This window comes from Myripristis murdjan, chromosome 5, assembly GCF_902150065.1.
Source record: "Myripristis murdjan chromosome 5, fMyrMur1.1, whole genome shotgun sequence".
NCBI lineage: Eukaryota > Metazoa > Chordata > Actinopteri > Holocentriformes > Holocentridae > Myripristis > Myripristis murdjan.
Genome location: NC_043984.1, coordinates 24,600,726 through 24,622,477, shown reverse-complemented (window position 1 = coordinate 24,622,477; position 21,752 = coordinate 24,600,726). Strand labels below are relative to the sequence as shown.

General features: G+C 43.0%; 1 protein-coding gene across 1 annotated transcript in view; it reads left to right on the top strand.

The window, feature by feature from the left end:
• LOC115359671 (paxillin-like) overlaps positions 1 to 19,504 on the top strand; it is a 30,176-nt gene extending 10,672 nt beyond the window's left edge. The window contains exons 2-11 of the mRNA XM_030052247.1: positions 5,188 to 5,369; positions 5,473 to 5,558; positions 5,948 to 6,087; positions 6,307 to 6,502; positions 6,686 to 6,833; positions 12,992 to 13,150; positions 14,563 to 14,736; positions 15,835 to 15,916; positions 16,186 to 16,334; positions 16,440 to 19,504. Of these exons, the coding sequence (XP_029908107.1) occupies positions 5,188 to 5,369; positions 5,473 to 5,558; positions 5,948 to 6,087; positions 6,307 to 6,502; positions 6,686 to 6,833; positions 12,992 to 13,150; positions 14,563 to 14,736; positions 15,835 to 15,916; positions 16,186 to 16,334; positions 16,440 to 16,706 (1,583 nt within the window). The 3' untranslated portion in view covers positions 16,707 to 19,504. The remainder of the gene's footprint in view (positions 1 to 5,187; positions 5,370 to 5,472; positions 5,559 to 5,947; positions 6,088 to 6,306; positions 6,503 to 6,685; positions 6,834 to 12,991; positions 13,151 to 14,562; positions 14,737 to 15,834; positions 15,917 to 16,185; positions 16,335 to 16,439) is intronic.
• The last annotated feature ends 2,248 nt before the right edge of the window (positions 19,505 to 21,752 follow it).

The window sequence follows — 21,752 nt, the reverse complement described above, 5'->3', positions numbered from 1 at the left end:
TGAGCCTGTGTGTGTGTGTGTGCGTGTGTGTGTGTGTGTGTGTGTGTGTGTGTGTGTGTGTGTACGTCCATCTTGTCCTGATTTTTATTTTCCCCCAGCACAAACAGAGAGAGAGGGACTCATCATTGTTGTGCTGGTCTGTCAGCTTGTGTCAGGTTGAAAGGCTACCTCTCTCACGACGCAACATGAAAAGCTGTCACTTTGCTTGGTGTATTCTCATGTTCCTGACAAACAACACTGGTAAACAAAAGTTATTCCCCCTTTCTACCAGGGGAGGCTGTTTGCTATTACATCTGTATTACAAGTTTCTGATATATTACCTTTAACCGCTCCCTTAGCAGAATGTGTCTTCATCTTATAAATAGACGTTTGTGTTTTCTTTCATCTGTCCTGTCTTGCCCTTCAGTTCCTCCTCCTCTGCGTTGTCACACCATCTCCCTCAGTCGGTGCGCACCTCTCTTTTTCCCTCTCTTCGTACTCTTTCTCTCATATATGGAAGAAGTGTTGCAAGCCGTGGCATGTCTGGAATTCATATCAGCCTGTGCACCTTGCTGCCCATCAGATATAGAGGGAGGAAGGAGGGGAGGCATGAAAGAGGAGAAGGCAATATAGACGGGTGGGCAAAGAATGAGGGTAAAGTTGATGCGCTGATAGAATCTTGCAAGTTTACAGCCGACATTCATCCACCCCTGTTGGTTTAAGTGAGATGCTCATATCTCTGTAAGTGCTTGTGCATTCATGAAGCTCATAGATAATGCCCTTGCTGCATTTCACCCAGCGGGGGAAAAGTAAGCTTAATGCTGATTCTGCTTTCACACGCAAATCAACATCGCCCCCTGCAGGCAGCAAAAGGATCTGTTTTTTTTTTTTTTGTTTTTTTTTTGTTAAGGTATACAATCCTTACTATTACTTCCAGTAGGGCTTATCTACTGGGATGAAATGCCGCCAGCACGCCTTAATGATCCTAGATGTCTCTGCAGCTAAGATTTCCTGTTGGGTGGAGTCGAGGAGTTGAGTGGTAGACAGCATTTATGCAGTTTATGCAGTGGTCAGCAGTGATAGGGGTTCATGCAGTGTGTATAGCACAGTGTTATGTAAGCAGGATGTCCTGTCACGAATAATGAAGGCTTTACTTCTGTTGAATTCCAGCGCTGCTATCGATCAAAACCCTACAGAACGCGAGTAGTCCTCAAGGATAATTTTGTCGAACTGTACCTTTTATATTTTTTCTGTTTATTTTTTATTTTGAAAGTTAGTGATGGCAGTGCCGGTCAAACATTTACTTTAGTTGTAAGGTGCCCTGTCATTTACACTTTACATGTTTTACTCTTGTTTTTTCCTCTGTCCTCATTTCCTCTCATTCCCCCTCTTCTTTGATTTTTTAATTTGCTTCCCCCTCTTTTATCCTTCTTTTTGCCCCCTGAATTTTTCCAGTTTTCTTTTGTACTATCTCTCTGTCTTTCTCTCTCTCTCTCTCTCTCTCTATCTCTCTCTCTCTTTCCTATAATGAACCCCATGTGGAGCAGTGTTCATGTAATTAAAACACACACCATTCATCTGGGAGGAAGGGAGTCTCCTTAATCTGTGTCAACCCACATTTTATCCTCCGTGGACTTGCCTGTGCCACGCGCGCACTTCTCTCCCTCGCTCTGTCTCTCTCTTAACACTTTTGCAGCAATTTCTCATTTGTTTCATCTCCGATGTCCCCTGCCATTGTATATTTAGCGGTGCATTATACTGTCGACATGAAAGCTAATAGTCAGCATCCGGAATGCTGGTGTTTTACTGTCTATATAAACATAATGAGCGCTGTCTGATGGATTTAGATTTATTTTAAGTGGCGAGGGAATTGGTCTATCTACCTCTAACAGCCTCTGGGCTTCTCAGGCTCTCGAGTGTCTCTGAGCTTTACACAGCTCTTCTCCTAGTTCTTCAAATGGAGGTTTTACCCAATGTTAAATTTATGCAAAGGAGTTCCCTCCACTTTTTTTTTTTTTTTTTTTTTTTAAACCAAGCAAAGGCTATCTGAATTAAGCTCTCTGATAGGATATCATACTCTGAAAGTTGCAGCGCTCTTGCTTTTCAAACACATCTTCAAAGGTTTCTGCCTCTCTTCACGATGGATAAGGATGATTGATTCAGAGTGTGCATTTTTAAAAATGAGCACCTCGGTATTTCTTTCTGTCAGGCAGGCACCAGGCGAGATTTCCTCATTTTACTGCAGTTCCATTTTTGGTCACTGGGATACGAGGGAGTGTTAGTGCTAAGTGCTTTGGACAAGAGACAGTGTGTCATGGCATGTTACCTTGGCAGAGGAGGCAGACACACCTCGGTGTGTTTGTGCAGGTATGGATGGGCCAGAGCATGTTTAGAGCACAGAGTTTGATAAGTAAAGGCAACCATAGCTCTTAGCTGTAAGGTCTTCTCTTTAGATCACAACCATTTTCTAATCACTTAGTTACGGGAAAGAGATTTGGGGATCTCACTGAATTGTGATGCAAAAGTTCAGGGATAATAAGACCAGCATCAGTTAATTTTACAGCTCTCACAAACTAGCAAGTAACAAAATATGCAGGTATAATATTTATATAGCCTGGAGGACTCTTGGCGATTGTGCAGTAATTTGGAGCAGCAGAATAGTCATGCCCTCAGCTGATGCTAGTTCAGCTGTGAGCTCAGTTGATTAATGCCTCATGCAAAACCATCTGGACTAACATCTGTTGATTGGGCTTGCCACCAGCTGCAGCAATACTCTGCTCTGACAACAGCAACACACATGAACATGTAATGAGGCCTTCAGACACACTTGCTGTTTATTTATGCAGGGTATCAGGGAATTTTCAGATGAAATCTGATCATGTTTTGGTTCATTCCTAGAAGTGTTGAGCGCAGTGCACCTGCCTGTGGAGTGAGCTTACTGCTGATTTGTCGAGTCTCTGAACAGTAGCATATAGACCATACTTGGTATGGAGAATGATGTTTGTGTTTTTCTTCCTTTTCCTCACTTCCATGGGTGTGTGTGCTTCTACAAAGCAAGAGTGAAACACACACACACACACAAACACACACACACACGCACGCACACACTCACAGTTATCTGGCTGCAGTAGTGTAAACAGTGGGCTGTGCTGTATCCATAATGAAGCTCTGTGGAATGTGCAAGAGCTGCCGTGTCCATGTGGAGAAAGGAGCCTCTGCTGTGAGACCCTGTCAGCTGGAATGCTGGCCATGCTTACCATGCTAATGCTAACTGCGTCCAAGTGGATCTAGTGTTGATCTAGCTCTGCTGTGTCTCCTCTCTGTCTGGGGCCAGAGGCCAAAGCATTGCATTCGGTCCATGCTACTACTGATGCTACTATGGCATACATAACATTCATTTTCAGCTAGGTATGAATAAGTGAGAAAGAATTCTCCTTGCTTAGAATAGTAAATGGATGGATACATTGTGCAGTACATAGCACTGTAGAACCTGAAGGTTGAAGATTGGACTGTTTGAATGGGATCAGTGGAATGAGGGTGAACATAACTTTGATGCTTCAATATGTCTAATTAAAGCGATGAGGTAAATGTCAGCCTGAGTCATAAGTAAGCTTTAGGAGGGTTTGAGTTGATGATGAGAAGGAGGGGCTGATTATACCTTTTATATACTTTGTCATACCACTCCCTAGGTGGGCATGACGCCGGTTGATAAGGGCTCTTGTTTGTTCTCTCCTTTCCTTCCCTTATTTCATAACAACTTGTATTACCTTGGCGGTTGCACAGTGCGTAGCCTGCCAAAGTTGGACTGCTTCAGCCTCAGAGACTGTTACCAGCTGGTCGTCATTTGTGTGAGTAGTAACCCTTACTTGAGCTTTTCAGGCGGCAAGGTTGAGACTGGCATAGTAGCAGGGGGGAGACCGTGAACCTAACCCACTGCCATTAAAATGACCCCCCCTCCCTTCCTCTTTCTACCCTGACCCTCTCCTCCACTGTCAATTTCCCCCCACTCCTCCCCTTGATCTCTTGTTCCCTTCTGCTGATGGTAGAGTTAAGCAAGGCAGTTCCTGTCTTGCAGACAGTTTGGGGTTGCCCTCTTCCTCCTATGCTGATGCCTCTTTTTCTGCATTTTCTTCAATATACATCCATCGGTCTATCTTTCTGCTAGTGTTTTCCTAAGGTATGTCTCATGTCTATATTGTTTCAGTCATGGATTTGTCTGCCTCTATCTTATATTGAGTTTTAGTACAGAAGGTTCTGTTTGTGACACCTTAGTAATGCTGGTGTGGTTACATATTAAAGTAGTCAGTCCCACTTGTTATAGAGTAGTGCCACCATCACAGTCATGTTATTTGTGTTTGGTTAATTTTCAATGTGCTTGTAACCTGTTGTGAAATGTTATTAGAACAGTAATGAAGTGGTAGATGTGCTGTCTGATTTCTGGTTTACACAAGTGTTTTTGCAAAGCTTGCTCAGCTTAGTAACTTAATATTAACAATTCCAGTGTCTTAAACATGTTAAAATAATAGAAAACACTTAATTAAAATGTCTAAACAGTTTGTACATAGGCAAAACATTTGTAGTTATAGTAAATTTGGTAGTTCATTTGGGGTTTTTATTTATTTATTTTTTTAGCACTTGTTAAATTCTGCATGAGAAACCAAACACTGCTTTGGAGGGTGAGCATGCTAAAATAAGCGGAAGAGTTAAGTAATACCATCTGTAATCCCCTATAATGTTATGTCTCCTGTTATGTCCTGGTCTGACTGCTGAATTAGTAGTTGGCCCATGTTCCTCTCAGAATAGTAAATAACCACTTTGTGTGGGAAGCTGTTGTTTTTTTAGATTGCAAACATGAATATGTCGGCGATACCTGGTGGTGTACTTGACAGCCGCTCTGAGGTTTGAGAAGTGTCAAGACTCCAGGCAGACTAGGGTCAATGAGTAACCAAAGGAGCGGCTGTGACAGTCTGCATGACTCAGTTTTTACAACCCTGCTCCTCCTCCCGTGATGTCAGTGATACATGATTTTTTGACCCCAGCGCTGTAATTATTCTTGTGATGAGCATAAGATGTCATTCTATTCCAATATTTTGCAGCACTAATAATAAAACAGTGTTGCCTAACATTATGTTCTCAATAGATGGAGTATCTGTGAGTGCAGTAAAGATCAAACCTATGATGATAGTATCTGTTTTTGTATTTTTGTAGATGCTTTGTTGGCAGACCTTGAGTCTACAACATCCCACATTTCCAAGCGCCCACTGTTCCTGTCTGACGAGGCACCCTACTCTATTCCTGTTGGGGGTCAAACCCAGCAGGACATCTGCTCTCCGCCCCAAGTCCTGTCGACGCCCTCTGAACAAGCTCTGAACGGATTAGACGAAACACAGGTGAATGCATACATACTTACATCTATATGCACTGGGAAAAGTATTACCACCTAAACATAAATTCCTTATTTATTTAAAATGCTCAAACGCTTCCTTTCCTTAGTCCTTCAGTTCTGCTCAGAGAAGTCCCTGGTCCAGAGACAGCAGCAGTCCTACCCAACCCCTTGGTGAAGAGGACCACGTATACAGGTAAGACTTGGAGACATGTCGTGATAGTCTCTCAGTAGTGTCCTGCAATGAATTTGTAGCTCCAAAAAGTAACTTTTTAATTCAAAAATTGTTTGGATTTTTTGGTTTACTTGGTCATGAAAAATGTTGTTTTCATTGGGGACAGTTGTAGTTGTACAGGGAATAAATTAAAAAATGTGAAACTGGTTATATAATATTTTGCATGATACTGGTAATATCTGACATGAGAACATAAAAACAAGACTAATCCCTTTTTTTCTCATCAGTGACCCAGAAACAAAAAATTAATCGCAAAAGTTGATATCAAAATGACACCATTGTCTTAACAGCTTGGGTCCATTCCTCATACTTGTAGCTACTTTTGATCTATTTCTTTCCACTCTTTCCAGTTTCCCCAATAAGCAGAAGAGCAGTGAGGGATCAGCCACTGCCATGACTTCATCCTTGGGCAGCAACCTCTCTGAGCTGGATCGCTTGCTGTTGGAGCTCAATGCTGTCCAGCAAACCACCCCAGCCTTCCCCACAGAAGGTATACACAAACATTATTTTACAGTTTGAAAAATGCTTTCAGATATTTAGATAGTAGAACAAAGATTACTCCCTTTTTAGGCTTCTATTTCTGTGGTGTTACAGAGAGCTGCCCCCTTTCCCCACTGCATTTTGTATTTGTGCTTTTTAAATGCTGATAAACTACAGTTGCGCAGGAAACCCAGGTTGTGTTTTATGTTTTCTGTTCTGTTTTCTGTAGAAGAGGTAAGTCCGCCACTGCCCAGCAGCAGTGTCAACCACTATGTCCAGGAGAATGGAGTCTCTGCTGCAGGAAAGGTCCCTCCACCTGTAATGGAGAAGCCGAAGCGCAATGCAGCAGCTCGAGGAATAGAGGATGTACGACCCAGTGTAGAGAGCCTTCTTGATGAATTGGAAAGTTCTGTGCCCTCACCCACGTAAGAGACAAATTATTGCTAAAGCATAGACATTATGTTGAACTCATGGATGTTAAGCACACTCAAATACGCTGTACTGTATTCTAATATCAAACATGACTTTGTTGTTTTTGGTTTTACATTTATGCTACTTTTGTGTGAATAGACGAACATATGAGTTGACTGCGCTGTTATCTCTTTTAGCCCCACACCTCTAGCGGTATCAGATGACCCAGCAGATGGACAGGAGGAAACACCAGCCCAGCAACAAGCCAGAATGTCCGCCTCCTCTGCCACACGAGAGCTGGATGAGCTAATGGCCTCCCTGTCTGACTTCAAAGTGCAAAGCAATGTGAGTGTGGGTCACAAGTGGGTAGAATCAATAGTGAGATGGCAACAGAGGAAGGTTCTGGCTTGCAAACTGGTTGTGGAATGTCAGTTTATATGGTGTGTTTTTTTTTGCATTGTGAGAGTGAACAGAAGTTGCTGTCATTTTTGTAGAACCATTTCAATGACGACAGTAATAACAATAATGATAATTTTTTGTATAGGTCTTTTCAAGATAGTCAAAGACGCTTTACATTAAATACAAAATCCGAAATAAACAGAAAAATGAATGATTAACTAGAATAAAATTAAATTAATGGTAAAACAAACAAACAAACAAACCAACAAACAAAAAAACAGCAAAGTGAATCTGTAATTGCCCTCTTGTGCAGTGTTTTATGGATTGCTGGATCTGACAGTGTACCACAATATCTAATCTGATCTGATCACTGGCCATTTTTTTTCCAGAACAAAGTGTGTGTTTTCATCATTAGCTTGCAAATACCTCACTTAGAAACCTCAGCATAAACATGATGCATGTTCATTTAGAGCAATTTTTAATTTTGTCACACTTGATCAAAAAATCACCCACCATGTGAGGGTAAGCATATTATGCTCTGCTCGTATGAGTGTTTATGCCCTGTATGTATGAGTGTTATTTTGCTGGTAGCTTTCAAGAGCAGGTTAAATTGTGCGTCAGAACAGTGTGTCCTAGGGTAAACAATGTTGTGTTCCCCTGTGCAAAAGAATTTGTTAGATTTACATGGTTTGAAAAAATCAAAAACATAGTTTAACTATGTTTTTGAGACAAACTTTTGAGAAACGACAGTTGAGTTCACTATGCATTTTAGGCTTGCAAAGGTACATGTAGCTGAGATACCATTACTGTGCACTCTCTTCATTTTCAATCTGTTTTTCCTGGTCTCTTTCTCTTTTCTCTATCATTGTGTATGTCTTGTCTTTGTACATGATTTTTGGTCATTATACCCTATTCAGTCTGGCTCACAGTTGTCTGTGAATCTGGAAGCAGCAGACCCTTCATCAGTAACTGGCTCACCAGCTGTTCCTGCAGTGACAGTCCCACTTGATACTGTTCTACCCTCCAGTGACACTACACCCTCAAGTACCCCTCTCCCATTAGAGCTCCATATAGATGAAGATGGTTCTTCTTGTATTAGCTCAACCCCAACCTCTTCAAGTGGTACCACTGAAGTGATTACATCAGCCAAGACCTTTCAGTTCTCTGAAATCCAACAGAAAGATGGTGGTGGTAGAGTCACTACTGAGATCTCTCATGTAGAGAACCTTAGTGTTTCTAGTACCCGGAAGTCCCCCATTCAAAATAGAGCCAAGAGCCCTACACATGTGGCAGTCACTAAAACATCTTCTATTAAAGGCTCAGGTCCACTTGCAAAGAGCTTAACTCCTGTTACCAAAAGCTCCAGCCCAGTCCCTGTTGCTGGGAATCCCAGCCCAGAATCCTCTGCTAGGAACCCCAGTCCACTGATTGTCTCCAAGACCCCTAGTCCCATTACTATTCGCAAAAGTCCTAGTCCAGCTGACGTTAAGTGCTCCAGTCCAGTTCCAGCTCAGAAAACTGCAAGCCCAGTAACAGTCCCCAAAAGTTACAGTCCAGTCCCCAAGAGTGCTAGTCTAGACACAACTCCAAAGAGCACCAGTCCTGTGACAGTACCTAGACTTTCTAGTCCGGTTCCAAAAAGTACAAGTCCTGTGCCAATCCCCAATATCTCTAGTTCACCAACGGTCACCAAGAGTGCTAATCCAGAAACAAGTCCAAAGAGTGGTAGTCCTGTAACGATTCCAAGGCTTTCTAGTCCAGTTCCAAAAAGTACAAGTCCTATTCCACTCCCTAATATCGCTGCTCCACCAACTGTCCCCAAGAGTGCTAGCCCATTAACACTTCCAAGGATTTCAAGCCCAGTGACTGTTCCTATGACCCCACATTCAGCAAGTGTCATCAAAAGAACTTACACAGTTCCAAACTCAAGCAGTCCCAGAGCCTCACCAGTCACACTCCCCACTGTACTACCAAATAGCCTTCCTACAGAAAAGCAGGGAGATGAGGTTTTGGATTTAACCTGGCCATGCCGGGAGCCTGTATTGGATGATGCCTTAGACAAACTCTTGGTCTTAAGCATCACCCAGCCGGAGGGAGCTGGAGAGCATGCTGGGGGGAACCAGACACCTGCTTTATTGTCTAGAGGGGATGTCATTCCTGGAGATGAAAACAGACCTTGGGAAGAGGAGGAAGGGATTTACCCTGATATCAGCCGAGAGGGAACACTGACACCCATGACAGAGTCCAGCTGGATGGATGACTGTTTGACCCCTTCCACCTGCCCTGGGACCCCAGATGCCACACTGGACCTGCCCACACACCAGCCCTCTGCTGTGGAGCGACTATCTGCCTCTGGCCAAGTAGGAGGCTCATCTTGGCTCTCCTAAAATAAGCTGCTGGCACAGGCCTGGGGAATCTTCAAGGCCCCATCTGATCTTTCTATTATTAGGCCGTTGCCCCACTGCAATGCATCATCTGATGGTGACACCAGTCATGTCCCTAACACTAATATGTGTAACACAGATGTGTACAAGTGAAATCAAATTTATATTTATGGTGGAGAGGAATTGTCAGATGATGGTTAACTCAGAATTGAGCTCTGTCCTGTCAGTGACTGCAACCAGCTTATTTTGGGAGAGCAGCTCCTCCAAATATTCCCGGAGCTATGCAATTATTCAAAGCATTTTGATGCAGATAAATTCTTCAGTCTTTGCTTGAGGTGTGGTGCATGTAGTGTCTTTTCCCCTTTACGCAATGATTACAAAATGGCTTGAGGCAGGAGTCTGTCAGTAGAGACTTTGAGTGTTTGTGGCTGATGTGGAAAGCTTTGCTGGAAGGATGTATATGCACGCCACTACTTGCTGTGTTAGTCACAGGGCCTTGCTTGTCATGTTACGCAACCGAATGATGATGCAAACAGTGTATTTGTAATCACTGACTGTATCAGTACAATCAAAAATGACAAGATGACATCACTCTCTGTGATGTTTTCCTCAGTGATTTAAAGTAGTGCACATGTGCACTAAAAATATACACATGGGATTCATAAACAATTGAGATAGCATTAGAGCATGCTTGTGAAGAGTGTCTTAATGAGAGCTGTTCTACCAAACGTGTATAAAATCTGCTTCTTTGATCAAGATATCAGTTTTTGCATTGCTAAGTTTGTCTGGCATAAGAAGATATCCAACACTTTTTGTGAGCAGAGCTGTGTTGTCTTGATTTCAGCTATCCAGCATGCCTTGCCACAGATACCTGACTGGTTTGAAGTAGACTTGGTGGTAAATAATGGATTTGAATGGTTTGGAAGGTCAGGCTTAGCTTCTGCACCCAGACTTTACTGGATAAAAGAGCACCTTATAAAAACGCCAGAGCATTTTGTCGAAGTCATATCCTGAGCCATAGCTTGAGGCTTGACGCTGACGGCTTGAGCCAGCTGATTGAAGGATCCTGTGCTTGGCCTGCCTTGCTTGTGTGTGTAATCCAACATGCACATTGTGGTGAATGGAACACCAACAGCACCCACAACTCCTTATAATCCACTCTCCAGCTCAAGTCAGTTATCCGCCGCACCAAAGAGACCTCCAATGTGCATCCAATGTACCGGGAGGGAATGTTGCGACGTAAAATGGGACCGATCATTGTGAATAAGAGCAGCTCGCAAGACCGTCTCATTGAGGAGCTTCAGGGGAAACTGGGAATTGGGCGGGTGGAGCGCCGGCGTAAACAGCTGCCAGATGATTGGCTAACAGAAGGGGTCATCGTAATGTCAAACCCACAGCGAACACGGGAAGAAGGGACTACACCGTCTGTGGATAAGGTAGAGAGTAGTGATGGACAACAAAAGCCACTGGTGATATTCTGGGATCACATTATACTCAGAGTTGGAAAACCAAATTTGCTTTTGATGGTTTAACTTGTGTTTGTTTGGCCCATCTTTTGACTACATTTGGACTTGGATCAAAGAATTAAGTAGCAGATGTTAAATCGTAGTATAAGATGTTTTATCACTGTCAAAAGTATTTTTTTTCACTGCCAGTCACTTTAACCAGCTCAGTCAATGATGCCAAATTACATTCCATATTCTGTTCTTTATTCTTACTCCTGTTTTATATCTTCTGCTTGCTGTCCTCTCTTTGCTGTTTCTTTTTCTTTCCCCCAGATCATCATCCCTCCTGACTCACCTGTCCCACAGAGAAAAATCCTCTCCCCTCCTCAGTCTCCCCCAGCGCCCAAAAAGCCACCCCCAGTCAAGCAGACTCCCCCTCCTCTACCTCCTCCTCCTCCCACTCCTCCTCCTCCTCGAGAGCCCACCCCTCCTCCCCCCAAGGAGCCTACCCCTCCTCCTAGAGAACCTACTCCTCCCCCCAGAGAGCCCACACCTCCTCCTGTCCAGCCCCCTCCATCACCCAGCCCCCCTCCCAAGCCCCTCACGCCACCTCCACCTCCCAAGGTTTTTGTGTCGGTGGGCTGTCAGACAGAGTACGATCCCATCTTCCCACCGATGCAGGCATGGATCACCTCTCTTCATCTCTCCCTCTCTCTCTCTCTCTCTCCTTCTGCCTTTTCTCCACACTGGCCTCACACCCTTCTAGTTTTCTGTCATATTATCCACTTCATTCTAGACTTTGACTCTATCGCTTCCTTCTCTGTTTAGTTTCTACTGTAACTATGAATCAGTTGTGTTCTTTGAATGAGTGTGTTTGGTGTTTTTTTTTTGTTTTTTTTCCAAAGTAAGCAGTCAAGCCTTTGTATTTGTGCTACATCCGGTGACTGACTCTTGGCCTCCAGTCATACCACTTGGCAACATCTGCACTACTTTAAGCTGTGTCTGAAATCAGCTGAGTCCAGGTTACAAGGAGCCTGACACTCAGGCTACGAGACCAGACCACTCTCCCTCTTCTGATCACAACATGTGACAGCACCAAAGGGTTTGTTTTCAGATCATGATTGGAGTGGAGAGTTTAAGAACTTGCAGGGAACGGGGTACCTCCCATGTTCCACCCACACTAACTGTCCTGTCATGTGCAGGAATGGTAGGCTTGCAGCGCAGCTGAAACCTAATCTGGCCTATGACAGCACAGTTACCACTACAGTTATAGCATCTCCCACAGGACTTCCACCAACAGGTCCCACTATGTTAGGGACCATCATGTCACCATAGAATGCCATGTACCATCACTTCAATAGAATATGGCAGATACCAGTGTCTTTTTTTTTTTTTTTTTTGAGTTGCACCGGTGAACACTTCTGGAGGTAGGAGATTGACATGAGTACAGTTTGTATTCACATCAAAAGCCCAATTAGAAGCGTGGCTATTTTATTACGTCGAAGGTCATGTGTCTTAGAAGGGCTGTCATTTTGTATGTGTGTGTGTGTGTGAGAGAGAGAGAGAGAGAGAAAGAGAGTGAGAAAATATGTGGACCGGAGATGCTATTTTCTCCCCCAGTGGAATGTAACATGAAGTCAAGAAGCTCCAATAACCACACCATTTGAGAAGAGTTGTATTTGTTTACCTGAGTCAGACACACTCACACAACAGTGATGATAAAAAAAAATGCAATGATGAAATTTTAATCCTATTACACTTTTCAAATCTTTGATGATTGCTTTCTGTCATGGTTGAATTTAATGTATGCTCTGGAGCTTTGTACTCTGTTTGTCTCAGTTGTTAAAGCCCAGTCTAACTAAAAAGGGAGATTCATCAACTGAGCCCATGAGAAACCACAAGAAAAATTTAGATCTGAGCTAGATCTAGATCTAGATATTTTTTTCAGTGCTGTACAAATTATGCTTCTCTGCAGCTAAATGGTTTAATTTCATTTTAATTCTGTTTGAATTCTTCGGGTGAGTATGTTTGTATTCTCTGTATTTTCGCTGTGGTGCTGTGTGTTTGGGACTTTGTGTTGCCAAATGTATTTTTATGAACACACATAGTAAACTACACAATATGTAGAGCAGGATGTGTATCACTGAATAACTTTATAAAGGTTTGTCATTTTGTCTCAGTGGTATATGTTAAACTGATGAGTTGTTCTCAACATGGCCCTCTGCACAGCTGGAACATCAATAAAGAAATCATTTTGGTCTTCTACCTCCATCAGATCCAGTCTCAGGGGAAGACCTCTCCCACTGGCCCTGCAAAACCAGCCAACAAGCTGGACAACATGCTGGGAAGCTTGCAGTCCGACCTCAACAGACTTGGAGTCCAGACCGTAGCTAAGGGTGTCTGTGGTGCCTGCAAGAAGCCCATAGTTGGACAGGTGATGACAGTACAGAGCCAATACACACAGGGGTGAACTCACCAAAGCATTGCCCAGCTTTTGCAGGTGCTAGACCTGTGCAGACAAGACAAAAAGAAACCGTGTAATTCACCAAGCACTCGTAAAGGGTGAAATGTACCCTTAACTGTGCTGCCAAACAAATAGTGTCACGGTGCACAGTGCACCTACTTGCTATTTGCGCGTATTTAAATTAGCTAATATGCATACCATACCATTGGTGCAAAATTGGCCCCTCTCTATGCAAATGGGCCTCATTGCAAACACAGCCTAATTCACAAAGACCACTTCTAATAGCCACATGCAAATAGAGTGAAATTATTAGCATCTTCAGAGAGTTGGTGGTAATTGAAATGCATTCGTAAGGGGTGTCATGCCCAGACTTTCCAGTGATCATGGCAGCGATGATTGTAGCCTGGAGAAAAGAAATGTCAAGGTGAATATCTTTTTCTGAATTTGACTGAGACTCAAATTATTCAGATTTGGGTTGCCAGGTCAAACAATTCTTGCTATACTTGATGACATCAATGATGACATTGAGACTGCCACCCAAAAATGTCATTTAATAGCTTGCATTGTCCTGCCTCCTGTGTTCCAAGGCAACATTTATATTTCGCCATGTGGATAATTGCAATCAGACACAAAAAAGGGCAAATTGCACTCAGCTGTAAAAGTTTATTGCCGTATTTGCACTGTAATATCATTAGCGCAATATCTTTTGTTAAGTGGACCTTGAGGCATATAGTTGTGAGGCGGATAGAGGGAGCCGTGATGTGCTGTTCATGGTGCTATCAGCAGCTGCAGTCCATGCTTTGTGAATTCACCCAGCTGTGTTTAAGACATCCATTAATGCAGCACATCCATGCATGCATATGCACACAAAATTACATACACCAATGACCTTCAGAGCTTATACGTGATCATCATTATTTAACATATTTGTTTATTTTTTGGTAAGAATGCTGTATAAGCTGATTAAAAAGTTGCAAGCTGCTTTTTTTTTATCACCAGATTATCTAACTCTCCCTCCCCACTGGTTCTCATCTGTAACTTACTAATTAATTGGAAAGAATGAGATTTTGCAACACATCAAATCCAAAGACCCCCAAGTTGGAGCAAAGCACATAACTGAGCCTGCGGTTTGTAATAAAAGGCATGGAAATTTACTCCCCCAAAATTAAATATCATAGAAACTGACTGGTGGTTATTGTTCTACAAACGTAAAATTTTCCATTTTTAACCTTGTCCAAAATACAATCCTGTGCTGAAAACACAGTCCTGTGGTGTCTTCTCCTAGATGTTGACTCTGCCCATTGTATGCAGAGCTGTGCCAGTCTTCTTTGTTTTCCCTTTGCAGCTCATTTAAGCTCATGGCCTGTGTCTCCCTTCACCAGGTGGTAACCGCCATGGGCAGGACGTGGCACCCAGAGCACTTTGTGTGCACCCACTGCCAGGAGGAGATCGGCTCCAGGAACTTCTTTGAACGTGATTCACAGCCTTACTGTGAGAAAGATTACCACAACCTGTTCTCGCCGCGATGCCACTACTGCAATGGACCGATACTGGATGTTAGTAATGCACACACACACACACACCCCCCACACACATGCACACCAAAATAACAAATAGGATAATACGGTGTATTAATTCATAAGTTAATGGATTAATGGCTTAGTGGAGAAATCAGTTCATGTGAGGGCGTCTTTCACATAAACATTCACACTCCAAAGTAAGACAGGTACACATATGCACAGACACACAGCTTCCTTGGTGCAGTGAAGTGGCTTTAAGGTGTTTTATGTATACAGACTAATTCATATGTCACTGTCAGGGTGTGCTCATTTCTCTTACTTGTCAGCTCTTCGTCATATCCCCATCTCCATCTCCATCATGTGTCTCAGCCATGGCGCACACACACACACACACACAGACACACACACACACACACACACACACACACACACACACACACACACACACACACACACACACACAGCGCCAGAGGCAATTGAAGAGAAGTAGACTGTGGATTTGAATCTGGGGAAAAGCCAATGTGAGTCACTGCCAAGTCTTTCTAATTCATCGTCTGTGAGTGTGTCAGCCACACACCCAAATGATCTATTACTTTTGTTTCTGGCTTTCTTTCTTATTTCCCTCAAACAACTTCACTAAAGGTTCGTTTCCAGCCGCCATCTGTCATCTCATAAAATAATAATAAAAACAACTGAGTCCACAAGCACACTCAAATGTGAATAGTTTTGTAACAGTGGTTCATAGCAGGTTTTTCAAGGCCTACAGGAGAAACTTTGCTAATGTGGGTGTGTTGAAATCTACGCTAACATGTACAATATGTGTGTTTCCAGTTGAAGCTCCTGAGAAATGCTATCAGGCCTGGAAAACATGAGCTAACAGTCACAGGATTCCAGCACCTCCCACGCGACCTGTCCACATTGCCTATTTAGAGCTTGCCTGCCCCCTCCTGGCCTCTGCCTCACTCTTGCACTTAGATATAGGACGCTGGCTTTCCATTAAGAATAACACCAGGAAGCATGTACAGTTTTCCTTTCAGGATTTATGGGTCATAGTTTTTATGAAATATGCAATATGCTGACAACTTTGAATAACTGACATTGCTTCTAACAATGTGTTTTTTTTTTCCCTCACAGAAAGTGGTGACTGCCTTGGACAGGACCTGGCATCCAGAGCACTTCTTCTGTGCCCAGTGTGGAGCCTTTTTTGGACCTGAAGGTGTCAGCCACTTTTCCACTTCCTCCCAATGGTTTACTTTATTCAAAAAGAACTTAGCAGAGAGAAGGCCCTGTTAACAGATATGAAACAACAAGTTGCTACAGAAAATGGAAACTTACCCATCTTTGCACCAGAGTCTCAGTTACTGCATAATGAAGTTTTATCCAAAAGTTAGCTATCTAGTGAAATGTAGGGTCCAGTTTTCACTGTTATCAGAAGAAATATCCAGATAATTTGATAAAGAGAATATGTATCTTTTCTGTCTGGAGGTTTCCATGAAAAGGATGGAAAGGCGTACTGCAGGAAGGACTACTTTGACATTTTTGCCCCGAAATGTGGTGGTTGTGCCCGAGCAATCCTGGAGAACTACATCTCAGCTCTCAACTCTCTCTGGCACCCTGAGTGCTTTGTGTGCAGGGTGAGTCACTTGATATATGAATATCTGTGGAGGATATCTCATAGAAATTGAGCCAGCAGACCATGTTGTGATAACCCGTCCTGTTATTTCTGCTGTGATTTCCAGGAATGCTTCACACCGTTCATCAATGGCAGCTTCTTCGAGCATGATGGCCAGCCGTACTGCGAGTCGCACTACCATGAACGCCGCGGCTCGCTCTGCTCCGGCTGCCAGAAGCCAATCACCGGCCGCTGCATCACAGCCATGGGCAAGAAGTTCCACCCGGAGCACTTTGTGTGCGCTTTCTGTCTCAAGCAGCTCAACAAGGGCACCTTCAAAGAGCAGAATGACAAGCCCTACTGCCAGGGCTGCTTCCTGAAACTCTTCAGCTAGTGTGTGGTGTGTCATGTGTCTATATGCACATGTACCTTGTGTGCTTATGTATGTACTCACATGTGTAGCATGTATGTGTGATTCGGTGAAGTGGAATTTTAAACAGAGGACCTTTTTTAGGTTTCGGGTCAGATCAGGAGAAGCTATGAGAAAAGTCCTTGGCATTGATTGTTGGGACTTCCCTGCCTGTCAAACCTCTTAGGTTTGGCATTTTACTTTTACTAAAGGCAGGAGCTTTTAACAGAGCCCAAAGAGATTTTTGCTAGAGTTTTATTCCCCTGCGCCGAGAGGATGCTGATTTCCCCTTGTGTTTAGGGAACTCAGAGCCCTGATTTGTAAATTATGTTATTTTTCCCTCATCACAGGGCAAGACCCTGCATCATATGACCAGCCTAGGTGGCAGGAGTTTTTTGATGGTTTGAGACTGCTGCTTGAAACCATCAAATGCATGGACCATGGAGAGTTGACTGATTCTGAAATAGTGTTGAGTAGCCAGTCCTTGGCCAGTGAATGTTGGAATAATGTAATGGAACAATGTATTTTTCTAATTTCTACAACTATTGCGGTGCCATTTCAAATCTACATGTAAAAACACACATCATGGACACACGTACACTGAACGCATAGGAGATTAAATCCTATTTCTTTTATTTTCCCCTCTCTCCCTATCATATCTTTTTTCCTTAACTTCTATAAAAGCCCAGCTCAGACTCGTGGCACCTTTCAACCACAGATCTCTTGACAAGAAAGTCTCTGAGGTGCATTTTGCAGTTTGGTATGGTCAAAATATTAGCTCCTATTTTTATACTCTTCCTATGGAAATAAACCCAGGTGTTTTCTCAGTTACAGTGGACATTCAGATTTGTGCCCCTTGGCTTCATTTATTCTCAGTGGAACTACATAGGGAAAGTGCTTGATGTGAACTCTGGTTCCTTATTTTCCAGCAGGACTATTACAGCTGGCCACCAGTAGCTGTTATGTTTTATACCACAGACTTCATATTGAAAGGGGAGGAAATAATTATGACACTCCCACTTTTCCCCCTCTGTAGCAACTTGGAATTTTTCTACTTTACTACTGCATTGACTTGTTACTTACTTCATAATTAATGTCAGATATAAAAGTAGGACTATTGTGACTGATGACAAAAAAGTAGGTCAATACAAGCACTATATGTGTTGGTTAGAAGTGTTGAACTTAAGGTGCACTTTTTGAGAAAACAAGCCAAAACGATAGTGGTTTTCCTTGCTCTGGTTTGAAAATGATTTTATTCACTGCTGTATCTATCCACACTTTTACCAGTCTTAATACTCCATTTAGAATAAAAAGGTTAAGTTCAATTATTATTTTCCATATTTTACTTTGACTACTGTCATGAATTTTTCACTGTAATAAATATATTGGGTGGGCAAAATGTTTGCAGCCATGCTGCTTCTGGCTGATTCTTAAAGATTTAAACCTTGGTTGAAAATATGCTTTCTAATTAAGTGTGTTCTTTTTGCAGGGCATTTGGATTAGAAGCATGCTGCATTTTTTTGGTAGGAGGCTTGCACTTTTCTGGAATTGTGTCGGCACTAGCTGCCAGTTGCTATAACAATCAGAATCAAAATTTCTATAACAGTAATATGCTAGATTTTGTGACATAACTGTGTTTTGTCAGCTGGATTTTTTTTTTCTTAGCTCTTTAGGCTCACATTGATATGCAAAGAGCTGGCTCTATGGGCATATGGGCAAACAATAGTTCACCATACACAGACATCTAGCCCTCAACAGTCTTTTTTAATCATGAGAAATAACCGTGATCCTTCTATCCAAGTTGAGTCATATTCCATATCAGTGCTAGTCTCACTGATGACAGCTGGATGTTTCTGTTAGCTGGTCAGGAATCAGAATACAAGGACACCAAGCCAGGGCCGAGCCTTTACCTAAAGTTATGTACTGACTCTTTCCATTATACTCTTTATTTTACAAGTGACTGTGTATTGCCAGATATATCGAAATCATTGTGTGATGGTTTTTGACTGTGTTGTTTGATTTTCTTATTCTTTTCAGTGGCTTCCATGCCAGCTTTTAATTTTGGTCACTTGGTTTGAGAGGTTTTCAGTTATAACACAGTTAACATGTCAGTCACTTCAGTTTGTTTTTATTTTGAAAGAACATTTGTGCTTGTGCCAAATCTGTCTGTGCAATGATGTCTTATACACTGTGGAGTTCTCAGTCTTTCCTGTGATTCTTTATGGATTGAACTCTGGGAGAGGCTTCATCTGCTGCGGTGCATCCTGTGCAGATTTCCAAACAGATCCCTAACATCCACAGAACCTAACACTGTAACAGACAAGACTACGAGATATCTACTGTGCACTGAGCCAAAGACAGTATATTTTACTCCTCTAGTTGGTTCAGATCTACAGCAGAGGTTTGGGACTCTGGGTGTTAGAAATACTTGGAAATCTACATTTGCACCTTCAGTTTTAACTGTGTGTGCCCCTGAAAATGAACAGGGATTGTGATTTTATTTTTTGTCCCGTGTTTATTTATGATCTTACAATATATTGCCTTATAGTTTCTGCTTCTTCTGTCAAAGGGTTCATGCAAAATCAAAGGCTTTTACTGGTAATGAAATTAAGTGAAACTTCCTCTGTAAATGCAGACACATTCTGGATCTGCTACCATTTAGATTTTCTCATGTGCCATGAATTTGGCTGTTTTCTGTGGGTGGGGCATAAGCCTATATGGGTCCTGATTACTGAGGTATTTGATTAATGTAACTGCTGCAAATAAAATGACTATTTCTGGCATGGTTTTGTCCACAAAGTGCTTTCTCTCTTATGTTTTCCTGTATAAAGCAGACATTATTTTAGCTTAAGCAAAGAGTTTTAATCAGCAAAACCTGTGGAATGCTTTTCAATACTGCATCATATCAAAAGGTTTCTTTCACAGTTTTTGGCCTCAGATCAACAGAGGACAATGCAATTCTTTTACATTAGCCTGATGGCATGATAAAGGTCTAGACCTGCCAACTTGTCATCTGTTGGTTGTACACAAACAGGTGACATCTAAAATGACCAATGCAGAGTCTGAGATTCAATTAGGAAATGATAAAGCTCAGTGAAACACTCATTTACAGATTAGTCTGATGTAATAGTGTATACAAGTCATAACAATTCAAATCAAATTATTTTTAAGGTAAAAATTTAAGATGTAAGCTTGACTGTGATGGTTTTTTGGTTAAACAGCAGCTGTCTATCTGATCTGCTATAGAACAGTAACTCAGTGAAGCTGACAGATACAGAGACAGGCCACAAGGTCTTTCTGGCGAGGGGACGGGGTGACCTGGATTCTGTACTTTGACAGGGCTTGGAGCTTGCAGATAAGCTCAGAGAGGTAGGGCCCGAAGCCAGCAGGGGCATCCAGGATCTCCAAGTGTCTCAGTTTCTGCAGGCTGTGCAGGTGTAGGAAGTCTTTCTTTGGCACATGCTCATGGCGGAGTTTAAGGCTTTTGAGGTTTGGATACAGATCTGGGATTTCACCAGTGCCCGCTCCCAAAAACGAAGGCCATGGGTCGAAGTGAAGGTGGAGGAGACTGGGAAGTGTCACCGCTACGGCTGCCATCTCTGCTGCTGAGTGTCTGACACGAAGGCTCAGACTCATCACTGTGGCTGGAATGGAGGTTGCATACTTCTTGAGAGGCGGGCCGTTGACAATGACAAGGGTTGACAGTTGACGGAGGTCCTTCAGCCATGTTTTCAAGTGACTGGCGTCCTGTGGCCTTGTTTGGCTGGTCTCTTCATATGAGTCCTGATAGAAAACAGCTAGACTCCGCAGGCAAGGCAGGAACCTCATGATGTCTGCAGACAGTGAGGGATCCACATAGTCCACAAGTTCCAGACTGGACAAGGCTGCAGCACCAGGATATCCATCAAAGGAGTTATAGTCCCTGTGGTGGAGAACAGGATGTGTACAATTCACAGACCATGAGAGGTGCTTCATCTTAGGAAGGCACTTAATTACGGAATAAAACATCCCAACCGGGTCTTTGTGCCTTCCCTTGTGATGATAAACTAGAGATGTCAGATTTGTAAACTCTGAGATGGTGGCAATCAGCGTGTCTTTCACTGGGGAGGGGAAGTTCACATCGCACAAGCTCAGGTGGGTCAACTGCTGAGGCTGAGCCACGGTGGAGCTGTCAATCAAAAGAGGAGGGCCGACACTGCCCGTGATGGCTACACGCTTCAACTCTGTAAACTCCTTTAACAAGTCCACGCTGTCTTGAGACACTTGGTCCATCGCAATCGCAGTGAGAGCCGGCAGCGACAGGGCAAGCTGCTTCCAGTGCTTGGCCTTGGCGCTCTGCACAGCGACAGCGGAGATTTTCCTGCGGCGGAGAGTGGCCCAAAACTGGGAGTTGTAAGTGCCATTTTGAAACCTCAGGACCACTATGCAGTCTCTCCACAGAGATCTGTGGTCAACAAGTTTCTTGAAATACCTGCAGCAAGTACGAACGCTGAACTTGTCTGCCTCTGTCAGGTATCCAAACACGTGGAGCCACACTTCCGGTGGAAGCTGGAACAGTGCCATGCGAGGCACTGTTCCAGTGTTTTAAGTTAGCTTGTGAAGTACGATCACCGTTAAATGCCCTCGAAAAACAAATGGGTCATTAATGTTGAAGCGTCCCTGCTGTTTCAGCTTCGGCATGATCAATGTACAGCTCACTTCCTTAGATCTTCTTTGTATATAAAGGGAGATAGCAGCCAACTCTTTTAGCATGTAGGATCGCCACCTACTGTATCGGAGTGCGCAGCATCACGAAGACATAGCCTACTCATTATTCGTGGAGTCAGATTTACACTTGAAGCATAAAACAATTACTTGATGACATATTTTATATAGCACACATATAAATATGAAAGTGAATATTGTGGTAAGGGCTCATCTTATTTTTTATCTTGTATGGCGGAGGCGGATCCCCCTCTGAAACAGCAGGCGCTAAGGAAGTGATTGACAGATTAAGCTTCCAATAGTTGTGGCGGTACCGCCCACTGCTCC